Below are 14,284 nucleotides of genomic sequence, written 5' to 3'. Positions count from 1 at the left end.
GTCAATCATTTACAAGCCGTAGGTGACACTAACTCATGTTGATGTCACTGAACATGCTTGGCAGCATTCCTGCTGTTGACAGTACAGTACTGTAGAGCTAAAACAAAGTCAAGAGGATCTTTTGTTGATAACATTAAGATACGACTTTCAGTTCATACATAGCCACCAAAGCACAGAGACTTGACACAGTTAAGCAGTGCAGACTCCTTGCCTGGTTTTAACACTTACAGAAATCCCCTGTTAAGTGAACTTCTGCAGCAAAGTACTGCTGATGTTGTGAGATAACCCCTGAGTCCCATGAGCGGTAGGGCTCGATCTGGGCTTGGGAGATGTAATATTCTGATAAAAAACGGCACTTCCTTTTCAAGCAGATAAGTGCGTGTGCTAACAGCACCACTGGAACCTCAGTGTGCGTCGAAGCGAGGGTTTGTCAGCCTCTCCTGTCTCACTCCAGCCTTTTAACCGCCCCCTTTCACACACCTAAATGCAGCAGCAATTAGCATCCATAAACCACAAATGTGGCTTCTATTTCTTTTTATTTCACAACCATGAAAGCTAGCTAACATTCATAACACTGAAAAAGTTGTCTGCCTCAACAGATGAGGGAATTAAGACATAATTAAACACTTGTACTTGACTGTGACTCCCATGGGAAAGAATGTATTTTTTTTATTTAATTTTTAAATTAAGGACTCTTCAAATTTGGCCACTCAAGGTTGCAGTAGTGGGTGTGCATAAAGCAGCAAGGGAAATCGAAATCCTTCCCCGGGTATCTGTCTCATTACTTGTCTCTTTTCTGACTAGATACAGGAAACATCATGGGAACAGTGTATCTTTATGGTTGTACACAGGCATACACCATGTGCACCACAGCATGCAGCTTAATTCCCTTGGGGCAAAAGAAGGTTTTCGCTTTTTTATTCTCCATCAAGCTTTTAATTAATATATTACTATAGTCTAACTGTTTGCCCTATACTTAGCAATCATCATAGTTGAAGCCCTTTCAGAAGGGGCGTATGATATGACAGGTTGAATTGCGCTCATTGAAAGGAATCTTACTCTATTGGTTATGACAGAGACAGAACGAACAAAACAGTCAGCCAGTGTGTTTGCATGTGCATGGAGAAGTACAAATTTGAAATTGTTAGCTGCAAAAGTGCATTTTTCACCAAAAGAGCACCAGTCCTAATGACATTTTGATGCTATACACTAGTTTATTTACTACCTTTAGGAAATTTCTATAGCCTTTTGATAGGATTGCAGTATCCCTTTCTGCAGACCTAACATAAAAGACTCCACCAAACTAGAGTTAGACAGCATCTAGATTTGACCAGTCTCCATCTTCTGTTCAAAGTCTCAGAGCAAGTTCCCAGGATGTATTCAGTGACCCCCATTAATAATGCAAGAGCCACAAAACAACAGTATAGCTAAGGATCTAGATGATTACCACTGAGTATGAATGCTTAACCATGAAACATGGAAAAAAACTCAGACATAATCATATTGATGAAAAATACTGTTACAAACATATATTAAGGCGAGGGAAAGCAGACTATCAATTGCTCGATCTCACTATTCAGACAGTGGCCTCATGCTCTTATGATGGCCCTCAGTAGACGGAGCAACCCCTGTGGGCATGGATCATGCATGGCTTCAGGGTAAAAAAGGAGAATTTGCTGTGTAGTATGCTATCATCAACGATGAACTGTGAAAGTACAGATAATGAAGTGGAATTGTTCACTCACAAAAGGAAGGGATTGTGGATACTATGATTAATGAGAACTACATATAAACTTTTCTGTTTGTTTCTTTCTCTCTTCAAATTTAATATATAATGAGCATATTAGTGGATCACAGCAAGATATACACAAATTTATGAAATGGTTCATCTGGCAAAGTACCAAATATCAGAATTTTTTTTAACAGCTACACTTTTCAGGTGTAGGCAGAAGGCAATTAGCTTCCAAATAGCCTTCATTGATACCAATATTTCTATTCTGTGATTCTGGAGAATGCTATATATTCACTTTACGAGGGTTAGTTTGCTTTTTAGGGCAAGCAAAATGGAATTCATCTGCCCAAGTTAAGATTCTACAACGCAGACATCTACACTGAGCTACTCTCCACTGACAATAGAAGGAGTCCTCATAAGAAGCAGCCTCTTTGGGGACGCAAGACAGTTCATCCTAAGCCAGGCACCCAAATGAGTGCACACCGTTTCTCTCCACTGACTGTCAAGGAAGGCCGGATACTAGTCCAGTTATAGACAGCAGTGCTGTATGTACCTAAGTGAGATGAATTTAACCCTTAGCATGATCTCTTTCGCTAGTGCACTTTCTTCAGCTTTTGTATCATTTTGTGCTTTGTTAAATAGATAAAAGTTTTATTTTTAATAATTCAGAAGTTCAGAATTTGAATATTTTGTTTTAATCCAAAATTAAATAACATTTATGTTATGGGAACAAACAAGGCTAGCTGGGTGACCAAAACAGAGACAATCCTTTAGTGATTTACTTGATTTATGTGATATGTAAACCCTACCTCAGAAAACTACTAACCAAAGCCACAGACATAATTTGCCTTGACACTAGTATATTTCCATGGACATGCTGTACTTGAGAGGCAACATGAAACTGGTAAAACCATGCATGTCTTTTCCTCAGTATATATACCACATCCTCTACCAGGCAGCATTTTTCACTGTTTGTGGTTGAGAACTGGCTTAAATGAACACACTCAGCTCACTGGCAGGAATGTTTATTAATGCTGTGATTGCAGTTTATGAGCTTCTACCTCAAGGAAGAAATTCAAGGCCTCTAGCTCTGCATATCTGCAATTTCCCTATATGAACTCTGGACTCCAAGTCCTGTAAGGCTGCTGAGAGTGCAGGATCTGCTTCTTTTATCTATTCACTTAAGAGGTCCTAACAATTTTTAAAGATGAACAGAAAGATACATTCATGTAGGTTCTCTTTTAAAATAAAGGTACTACATATTGTTTTAATGTTTTACTTACATCTTTATCTTCCTTAAGAGATGAATAGAAAGTGTTTACTCTTTGAATTAAACCATAAACATGGAGAGCTGACCAACCTTTTCTTCCCCCATAGTTTGAAGTAGGGGATTACCTCTACATTTTTAATTGTACAAGGCTGAGTTGTTCTATGAATTTGAAATAACCTGTCCTGTCTTTCCAAGAAAAAAGAAATTTGTCTGATTATTTTTAGATGTCAGAGTAGCTTAATAATAGTGATAAACAAGTGCTGTCCTAACACATGCATTTGTCATAGGCAAACTACTTTTTTCTCCAACAAAAGTTTTAGTGAATTAGTTTCAGTAATAAGATTACTTTGGGGAGAACGAGTCCATATGCAGTTCACTACCCGCATATCAGATAAATTGGTTTATTCCACATCTCTCTATCTGAAGCTTTTTCATACCTCCAAACATTATATTCATGATGACATAAAAAAATACTTTCTCCTCCCTATTGTGATCCAATAGGCAAATAGTATGTTAAAAACTCTAAGGGGAAGAAACACTTTTCTTAAAGAGTCTGTATGCTATGACGCACATTAGAAGAGCTCATCATACATGCACACTTTTTTAATCCATATTTCATAGATCCGTTATAAATGACCTTTATCCAATGCATGTGAGGTTTCCTGATTAAAAAATAGCTGCTCCTCTCTATGTTATCAAGGAACAAATGTTAAAGTGTTCTAAACTGTAATCATATCTTTACTCCTTTCACAGGCATGCAGGTAAAAGAGAGCCATGATCCAGAATAAACTTTTTGATCATTATCATAGCATAATCAGATGAGCAAAAGAAGACAAAACATAACTATTAATTTTCATCATTCAATCCCCACTTTACCTGCTGCTTCTTCGTTAGACTCATTGCGTTCCTTCATCTCCTCCACATTATCCATACTTTCCATTTCCTGGGATTTGTTCAAATTACAGTCTTTCAAAACCTCCTGTCCTTCTGAAAAAATGGAATTGTAGAAAACAAGAATTAACGATTTATGCTCCAAGAACATTTCTAGGCAATTACCTCAAAGTATCTGCAAACTCCCGATATTGTTCACAATGCTCATAACAATCTTTCTATAAATGCATTAGATTTCAACTTGCTTAGATCTCCAAAAAGTGTATAAAAGCCCTTACACAGAGTACACATCTTTAAATAACTCTTCAGCTTTTGCTTACATTTAACTATTCTGGAGATTGTTCTAACTGAGAACAAAACAGGAATAAATTAAGTATACGTAACTATATGTTTTATTCATTCCAATAACTGCTGATAACAAGTAAGCAAGCAAGCTCTTCAAAGCATGGAAAAGGAATCACAACTTTGTTCATTTGGGGCAAAATGTTAATTGCTCTGGCCCCAGTCCAAGAACCTGCTGAAGCACGTGTTTAATTTGAAGCCTCCTTGAACACAACTGGACTTTTAGGCTTATTTCACGCATGTGTTCTTAAACATCAACATTATCAGAAAGTTTTCTACTCATCACTGCGGCAGCAGCATGTCCCAGTATTCCAAGCCTCTTATCTGAAGGAAAACCGTACTTGCAGATATAATAAAATTTGAGTGGAATTTTTCAACCAAAATTTCTTTCATAAAAATATTATACTGATCAACTCAACATTTTGCATATTCCTGTAAGTTTCAGCTATTGTTTAAAAAAAATAAAACTGACAATGTTTTCTCCAAACAATCCTGTAAACTTTTAAAATTCAAAGCAACATTTAAAGTTGTTTTAGCTTTATGAACACTTGGATAGTAAAATAAACATTTCTTCTCAAGCTAAATATTACATTGAATCTGAAAAAAGCTTTTATTTCCGATTAGCTAAAAAGTAAAACACTGTCCAGCTCACACAAAAGTCTGTTTTCAGCTTTTCAAAAATGCATTTAAGCAAAAGAATCAGTTATTCTTGCATCCCTAACAAATCTTACATCTTTATTCTGAAAACATTCCTTTCCTACTATACAGTCTTTTTTTCTTTAGTATTGTTTTTCAATCTTATACTGAACTTGCATTCTTTTATTTCAATTCTGGAATATACTTTTTTCCTTTAATATCCATCTTCATGTTTATGACTTATTCAGTTTCCTGGGAGTCTGAACAAGCTGCAATTCCTGTATTTTCCTCCATTTAAAATTATTATTTTCAGGAGAGGATGAAAAAATCAGAACTTGAAAAACATAGTACCTGCAGCCATTGGCTGTTCCTGAGAATTACTTAGGTCCATACCTGCCTGTGAATCTGCAAAAGACAGAAAAGTAGTCTGAATTGCTTAACATTTAAAACCATTCATGATATAACAGTATTCCAATCTTATATATTCCTGTTTTCCTGACATCAAGCAAAATTGAAAGAGCAAAATTCTAAAATACCTACTAAACAATTGTTACTTAATTGTACAACTTCTTTATATCTCGAGCATTGTCATGTGTCCAAAAAAAGGAACCAACGTTATTTTCTAACTTCTGAAAATTAGAGAACAAAATAACTTACATTTTCTATTTAACACCTCATCCTCCACCCTGTAAGCACAGCATAGTGATAGAAAATCTATATGATGTGAATTTCTATAGAGCATAAAGTACAAGATATTTCTAAATTCCTTTTTTATTTAATTCCAAAATTTAATTCCAAATTCCAAAGACCCTATTGCCTTTACTAAAGCTACCTGATTTTAAGGGGAATGCAAATCTAATTTCCATTTAGAAGTTCTGATAGGGATCATACAGTGAGAATTAAAGAAACGTGTAGAGGACTGCATAAGTGGCCTTGTTTTCAAAAGCGCTGAGTGTTCAGTAGATCTCTTAGGTCAACATAAGCTGCAGGCATTTACGTCTCCCGCTCCACTGCCTAAATTTAGGCAGTGTCAAATCTAATGGAGGTACAGATCTGGCCTGTCTAGATAAGTCTTTACTTGATGTCTTGCTGTCATGAGATTTCATTGAGGGCAGGGTTAATTTTCTTAACAGTGTCACAGCTACCTGCTTCCTTCTCCCCTCCCCCCTTTTTTTTTAATTTAACATATCAGAAAATCTGTTATCATCTTTGTGCATAAATAATAACTCCAGAACTCAAACTCATTCCCGACAGTTACATAACAGAAATACACATACAGTGGCCATGAGGTGTTAACCACTAGTGACATTTACCCCATAATTATCTATCTTTACCACCACTTCATATGGAACATTTTTGTGGTCTCTGCAACATCAAAATATAAAGCTCTATTAACTATAAAGTAAAAAAGCCTAGTATCAGATGAGGCTACCCCAAAAATTGTGCATGAATAGAACTTGGGCTGATCCAACAAAATAAAAGCAAGCTCAGAAAAGAAAAAAGCAACAGATCTGTCCAACAAAGCTTTTTAAATGTCTGGTTTTATAGTCTCCAAAATGTAAGTGTTCATCTTCTATTTTTCAATAATGGGGCTAAGAGTTACATTATGTATGTAGTTCCCATTACTCTTAACTAGCTATTAGCAATGAGCAGCAAGAAAAAAAAAATGCATTTAAGGATGGGCTTATTAATGATTCAAGCCATCCAGCAGTGGTCTAAACTCTTCAGGGTATAACTCCTGACTACAGAGGAGTTGTTAAGCTATCATTAGCGCTTAGGAAGTGTATCCTAAAATTAAATCAGGGTTCCTATCCTTTCACACACATTTAGCATGAATGAAGTTTTGCATTATGTCTCTTTTATTAGAACTAAGCATGTCACATTAACTTGTGTCATAAACGGAGCCATGGAGTTAAACAACAAAAGTGTTCAAATATTTACTAAGTCTGTATTTAAAAGAAAAACAACAACAACACCACCACCACACTCCATGGTTATGGCTTTGAATTTGTCTTTGTTTCATTTTATCATACTGGGAAAAATGAGGTACAAAGAAGCAAATGGACCAATTTATACTACAAATACTGACGGGAAAACACCAGTCAGTATACGGTAAATGAGCAAAAATCTCCTTAGCACTGATTTTATTTTACATCAATAAATAGATATTAAAATTACACAAATCCTTGTGATTACACAAATGATTAATCTTTGGGCAAGAGAATCCAATATTCCTTATTCTGAAATACTTGAACTCCATTTTAATTACATGCAAAAGTTTTGAGCAGGAGCCCCATTTGACTGATAAAGGACTGTTAACTAGTCAAAGCTCCAGGACTTAGTAAAAAGGATGCATTCCACATGCTTGCAGGTGTGGTTTCATAATTCCACCACAATTCTGTGCTTCCAAGGGTTGTCAGGAGGTCTTGAAAAGAAAAATTAAAGTCCCACGGAAGCTGTTTTAATTAAGATAAATTTGCATCTATTTCTGTATCAATATGCTGTTTTAGAAACTATTGCATTCAAACCAGGACCTCTCCCTAGCAAGTCATTCCATTACAGATGCATACATTGCTATAGCTTATTCAGTAAATTGTATCAGCACAAGCTACTGTATTTTAGGACTCAAAGCAACACCATTGCTAGTCAGTAACCTGTTCTTTCACAAGCACCTCTTTGAACTATAACTGCAGCATAACTGCTATAGAACAGTACTGCACGAACCATGCAATGCCATAACAGGACTTGCTTAGCCAGTTCTCAGACACAGATCTTTCTAATGTAGAGCTTGTCTCTGCGTATTTATTTAGATTTTGTTGAGCATTACAAATTCCTGTCCACGATGAGCTTCTGGGCAGTACAAACCCTCTAAAAAGACAAGAATAATGACATAATGTGCAACATTTCTCCATTGACAAACATCCCAGTCTTCACATCACTTTTAAACACATAATATCCACTCATCTGTACCTGCTTTCTTTACGGTATTAGCCTTCTTTCAAAGAAGCTTCTTACAACCTTAGTGGTCTCTTAGTATTTAACCTCAGGTCTCTTTTCTTAGTAAAGTATTTTAAGCCAAAACCTTCTCCGTGTCACGTAAATGTGTTAGAAGGAGAAAGTCTGGGAAGTTTCCATCCCCAATTCTATACAAATAAGATCATATCTTTACCTAATGTTCAGAAAAGCACAAACAGGGAAATCACTTACATAATACGTTAGTCTTTCCAAACTTCAAAGAGATCCACTGACTAGGGTGCATGGAAAGAATCTACTTGTCTCGTGTATATTGCAGCTGACGCACAATGGTCATTTACAAAGCAGAAGTAAAATTCATATGCTTTGAAACCTATCCTTAACCATCCTGCGCTCTACACCAATAGCCAAAGTGAGCAAAAATATTCAAATAGCTTATTAAAGTAGTGTTATGGCATTTAATACCTAATTGTATTAATGTTTTATTCCGGCATTTGATCAGTTAATAGAAGCCACAAAACTATCTAACTGCATTTTCACCAAAAAAAGGGCATTTTTCAAATAAACTATACCACTAATATCCTTCTAATATCAATACAGTAGATGGCAGTGGAGCAAGAGGCAAAACTTGAATTATTATGGTCTTACCTGTTTGCCTCCAAAGCAAAAATCAGAACATTGCTATTGTATTACCAGCCGTATTTTTTCAATCCAACAGCATTCCAAAGGTCAAATCTTTTCAAATTCCATTCACAATTAGCCCTGCTATCACTGTATGTAGAGCAAATAAGCTAGTTTCCTTGTCTTCACATGGTCTTAAGTCAAAATAAAAATACAATAATCTGGGCCTCTGCCCTACAGTCAGACTCCCACAGCCTTATCACTAAATCCCCCCAGCAGAACCAATGTCTTTGTTATGTGCACTGGCCAACCTCTCTTGCCCTGGCACATTTTTCACCTTCAAACCATGTTATACTCTTAACAAGAGAAAGCCTATCTAGTTTTCTGACTCAATGGCCTTCTTCAGCATTTACAGTCTCAATAGCTTTCTGAAGAAAGTAGCCAAGCCTGCTTCATCTTTTATGAAATAAAGATTTTTTTTTAAAACCTTTCAGACTATATCATTGTTCCTAATAATATTTTTCTCATAATCTCAGAGAACTGTTATTAGTTTTTGTTATTTCATTTTAAAGCATTCTTGTTTCTATTACTATTCAGTTTCCTTTAAATGACTGAAATATTTCAAGTTTCAGAGCAGTTTATCATATAAAAAAAGCAGAATAAACTGTTTCCTGCTTTTTCCATTCTAGCTCATTCTGAAATGCAAGATACATTTTGAAAAAGGCTTGAAAATTCTAAGTATAGCAATATTCAGATGTTCTTTCAGCCAATATATTTCTCAGAAATAAACACTTCATGCTTTTAGTAATAGGGCCTCTAATACTCCACTACTCTTATGTACCACATATCATCTTAAATGGTATAGGCATTTTAAGTGCACACACCATTTGGGGAAGAAATGCTGATCAGCAATATGTAACTAAGGGTAACATTTTGATTTTCACTATAACAAAATGGCATAATCTATTATAGCTTATGTTGTAGGATATGTTCAACAAAAAAAAAAAAAGTGGAATATCTTTTAGTAACTCAACATATTCACGCCAGTATAAAAAGTGGAAATGATAGCATATGGTCAGATTCCTGTGATCTTTGGCAAAATAAACTAGCCATGCAGAGATGGGATCAAGTAAAGATCGCACATTCTGGCTTGCTGGACCCAGTTCTCAAACACCTACTCTTGCAAGTACCCACTACCCAATCAGTAACCTGCAACTCCTCACGCTGAACACAGTGAAAAATCAAGGAAAGAAATCTTGCTCCTTTTTCTCAATGGCAAATTTCCCCTTTACTTCAGTGGAACTACGATTTTATGCAAGACCTATGAAAACAGGGACATATGGCAGTTACTGTATCCAGAGATGATACAGTGTAACACCACCTTTTACATAACTTCAACCCCAAACATAACAAGCTTTATTACACTTCAGACACATTAACTGCACTTTATAAGCCCCACATGCAACACTAAAACTTGAAGAATAATTTCCATGTTAACTTGAAGTGCACAAGAAATAGGAAGACAAAAGGGTGATTTTTTAAAAATAATTAGTTAGAATAGCAGAAACATGCCCATTTTCTCAGAGACTAAGGTTACTGACACACCTAAAGAGCTTTCATCTCCCACAAAAGATGTACATGGGTCCTGACTTGATCGACCAAGAAAATTTAATTGCATTTTTAAGTGCCAAACTGCTACCAGACCCATTATTTCAGAACATTCTTTACAGCTCTCAAGCTGTGATACTCTGAATTGAGTCAGATTGTATTTAAATAATTACTTTTATAGAAACAAACATTTTAAAATCCTTTAGCAAAGAGATGACTTTTTAAAAAAACAAACAATTGAATCTAGCTTAAAATAAAAAAAAACACTTCAAGTTAGTGAGACAAGCCAGAATCTAAACTCGAGCCTTTAAAATGATTTAAAATAGTATAGTAAGAATAGCCACCTCTGAAATAATAAATGAGTGCCACTCCGCGAAGCTTTTTATCAGGTTTGTTAAAAGTTACAGTAATTTTGCCTTTCTTCAAAAGCTAATTATCCTGTAGCCCAAGATTAACTTGCAACACGCTTTTTACTGGCTCTGAAAGTTGCATGCAGTTTCTACTTGCAAAAGAAACCAACACGCCCTTTAATTCGTTAAAATCTAGAATACGAACAGTAGATAAAGCAGGCTCTAAACCAGACTTCATCATACATGTTGTGATGTTTCTGAAATTAAACACAGACAAAAAAAAAAAGCCTCGTTCGTTTCCTGTTTAATTGCAATACGCAATTAGATTTCTCCTCCAGAGGCTGCAATCTGTTTGCAAAAAGCGTTGAAGAAGGAGCAGATTGGGACCAAAGGCGAGGTCGAGCGCGGTGCAGACGCTACAAGCGCACCGAGGAGGGTCAGCGGGGAGGAGCGGGGGCTCCGCGAGCGGCAGCTCCTTCCCCCCCCGGGGAAGCAGCGGGGTCGTTTCTCACCTTCCATGCTCCGGCTGCGGCTCCCGGCTCCACGTGCCCGCCCGGGCTCGGGGACTGTCAGTGCGGGCGGCGGGAGCTCCCCGGCCTCGCCTCCCGCCCGCCACGGGCACCGTGACATCCGGCCCCGCGCGGCGCCGGCGCTCGGCGGGCGGAGAGCGGCGCCGGGCGGCGGAGAGCGGCGCCGCCGCCGCCGCCGGGCCCCCGCGGCCGCGCTCCGGGAGCCCTTCCTCGGCGGAGCTCGCCATGGCCGAGCGGGGGCTTGTCGGTGGGCTCGGCCGGCAGCGCTTCGCCTCGCACACACGCACGGGCTGCGCGGCCCCCCCGGGAGGGAAGGCGGTGGGGGAACCGGTGGCGGAGGGCGAAGCGCGCGTTTTTGCGGGGCGAGGAAAGCGCAGCCATCTCGTAAGTAGTGCAAATATCCTCAGGTGTTGAAGAACGCCTTCAGAACATGAGCTTTGCACTGGTCCAGGCGTGGCATTCCCCTCTAGCACCTGCGTGCCAAAGCCCCGGGTGCCCTACCTGTAGCCAAGACACCTCCAGCAGAAATCCCGAGCTGGTATCAGTGCACAGCGCTGAAAAACAGTGCAGGCAGAAGGTGAATGTCGGGGAGGGAGAGCAGGGCATACACCTATGCACAAAACACTGAAGGACCAAAAAAAAAAGAAAAAAAAATTTGAAACCCTGCTCTTTGGAAAAAACATCCCCAACAAGCTTCACAGGCCTCATCATCGGAAATGGCTTCATGACATGCCCTCATAAAGAAGCCCCATAATAGGTCCCCAAAGAGGCACGACCAGGACTAGGGACCAGGTAGACTGCACAGGGAGAAATCCTGAAATATGAGGGTGACACTTCTTTAGGGGCTGCATGAGCAAGAGAGAGAGGGATGCAGTTTTGAGTGCCCAGACTCTCAGAGCTGTAACACACTGAGGCTTCTACGAAGAACCAAAAATACATAGTGTCAGGCTGTTCTGTGTCTCAGCACTGCCAGGTGTGTCCTATTTGTTGGGGCTGAGTTTCCTTCACTGCCGCAGGAGTGGGAATCAAACAGCAGTTCTTTAAAGGGCTGCCTGGACAGCCTCACAAGGATTTCCCCCCCTCCCCCCATGTGGTTCAGACACACTCTCACGTTCATTGCCAAGGAAGTCGGAGGATCCCATAGATTCCCAGGTGCATGTTCCAGGTGAACAGTTGTCTCCACCACACGTCTCCACTTGCATATGTATCAGACAAGAAGAGTGTCCTCCACTTCCTCCAGTTTCCCTGAGCACTCTCATGCGGGAAGCCATTTGACAAGCCCCTCCATGAAGGGGTTGCCGGTGACATAAGTGGATCCATAACACAGTGCAGAAGCGCAGTCAAAGATATTGCTTAACATTTTAGGGAGTTTTTCATCTTCAAAGTCCATAACAGGCGCTAATACCCAAAATATTGCTTGAAAGCCATGTACAACGACTTAGTTCAGGTCATTCAAAGGACAACAGCTAGTCATATAAAGAGTTTAACAGGGTGACACACCTATTTTGTGTTGGCAGACTTTTTTTTTTTTATATATATACAATGTAGAGCACAGTAGTTTAAGACTTTATTTGAATTTGTGTGGCAATAGCATGCTATGATGCCCACACACATGAAAGAACAAGGTCTTTTCTATATACTTGATTTCCTTTGTGTGTAATTTGTCCTGGTTCTGTTTACACATCATTTAAATACGATAACGTAGTCTCACAACTGTTATACGAATGCTGCTTTCTTTGCATTATTCTTTCATAAATGACACTGTTTGGACTGTACATTAAAATTAGATGACTGAGATAACATTAGGTTTTATTTTAATCTTATAAAGTTAGCTGTTTTTCTTAAACAAAATAGCTTTGCTATATAGAAGAAAATCAATTTACAAAATTGTTTAATAAATTCAAGCAAAGATGAATTTCACTAGAAAAAGATTTTGGAGCTTGTTAAATGATCATTTCTGCACATCTAATAAAAGTCTGGAAAGAAGCTCTGTCTGCCCTAGGAAGTTTGAGGTGTACCAGCCCAATGCAGTCTTTAATTTATATGGTAGCTAAGAAATAGTCTTTTTTTTTTTTTTAAACCAAAGCCCAGAGATATTTACCAAGAAAAGGCCTAAAAAGATTCTTGTTGGCCTAGATACCAAATCAGCACAAATCAGCAGAGAACATCAGCACAGAACAGTCAGTACCTGGTATGCTTTGACATCAACATGTATTTTGTGCCTCCAGCTTCAGACTCTGATGAGCCAAAGACACACAGAGGGGGAAGGGGGAAAAGAAAAAAAAAAATCAAACCCAAAATACTTCATATGAAAGGCTCACTGATGGTTTTCATTATGACTTTAGTCAGGTGTACTTCTGGACCCTTAGAGTTATTTCTGCATCTATTTGTTACAGTTTTCTACTTAATTCATCATATTGGGTTTGGGTTTTTTGGTTTTTTTTTTTTTGACTTGCAACTCATTTATAGTTTTTAAACTTGCCCCAAAACATTCATTTCTCAGAAGATCGATGGAGATTTAATGTATATTGTTCTTTGAATACGTACATTTCCACAAAGGGGTCCTACAGAAATCGGCAAGAACACTCATGCAGCTGCAAAATCTAGATGTTAATAAAATGGGAAATTAAATATTGATCTTACCTGATCATTTGGAAGACACAGAACTGAATGGTGTGAATGCCCATTATCATGGCTCTGGTGTGTGATAACTAGACAACAAGGAGACATGATTCTCATACTTACTTTCTGTGCCATCTCAAAGACTGCTCCTTAAGTTGGTGCTTTTCCATCACATCTAAAAAGATTCTGTGAATGCAATGTTAAAAAAAAAAAGACATTCAGGATAAACAAGCCCAGTTCTCTGCTATTCTGGACAATCCTGTATTTCCCCTTCCTGAACTAGTCATGTCTTTTAAGTAAGGAGAAGGTTTCTTGCTCTCATTAAACTACTGGAAGCTCTGGAGCCTACTGCCTTGATGATTAGAAACCTTCTGTTTTCCAGCCCACAATTATTCATAGCCATTTGTTCTTATAGCCAGATTTGTCCTCTAATTTAAATGGTTATTTTCCCTCACATATTTACCACCATATAATTACAGAATTGATCATGTCTTCTCTCTGCTTTTATTTTAGAGACAGAAATAAAAAGAGCATGAATTGGTTAGCCTATCAAAATTGGCACTGCATTCATAGCAGCCTTCCTTTGCATTGTCCCTGCTTTAGATCACTCAACTTAGAGACAAAGCTTGTGCTTTACATTCCAGATAATGCCTTTCCAGAGCCTTGTACAGTGTCATTCATATGACCCTGTACTACTGGAAATCTCTGC

The 14,284-nt window shown here is 38.2% G+C and overlaps 1 protein-coding gene across 1 annotated transcript in view; it reads right to left on the bottom strand.

Moving 5' to 3' along the window:
* Positions 1–10,992, bottom strand: part of IKZF3 (IKAROS family zinc finger 3) — a 37,891-nt gene extending 26,899 nt beyond the window's left edge. Inside the window, exons 1-3 of the mRNA XM_013944794.2 lie at positions 10,936–10,992; positions 5,223–5,276; positions 3,879–3,989 (exon numbers count right to left, since the gene is read on the bottom strand). Of these exons, the coding sequence (XP_013800248.1) occupies positions 3,879–3,989; positions 5,223–5,276; positions 10,936–10,942 (172 nt within the window). The 5' untranslated portion in view covers positions 10,943–10,992. The remainder of the gene's footprint in view (positions 1–3,878; positions 3,990–5,222; positions 5,277–10,935) is intronic.
* Positions 10,993–14,284: the final 3,292 nt, after the last annotated feature.

The sequence above is a fragment of the Apteryx mantelli genome, chromosome 28 (genome assembly GCF_036417845.1).
Source record: "Apteryx mantelli isolate bAptMan1 chromosome 28, bAptMan1.hap1, whole genome shotgun sequence".
Classification (NCBI taxonomy): Eukaryota; Metazoa; Chordata; class Aves; order Apterygiformes; family Apterygidae; genus Apteryx; species Apteryx mantelli.
The sequence above is the reverse complement of the archived record's forward strand: the minus strand, read 5'-3'. Positions and strand labels throughout refer to the sequence as shown.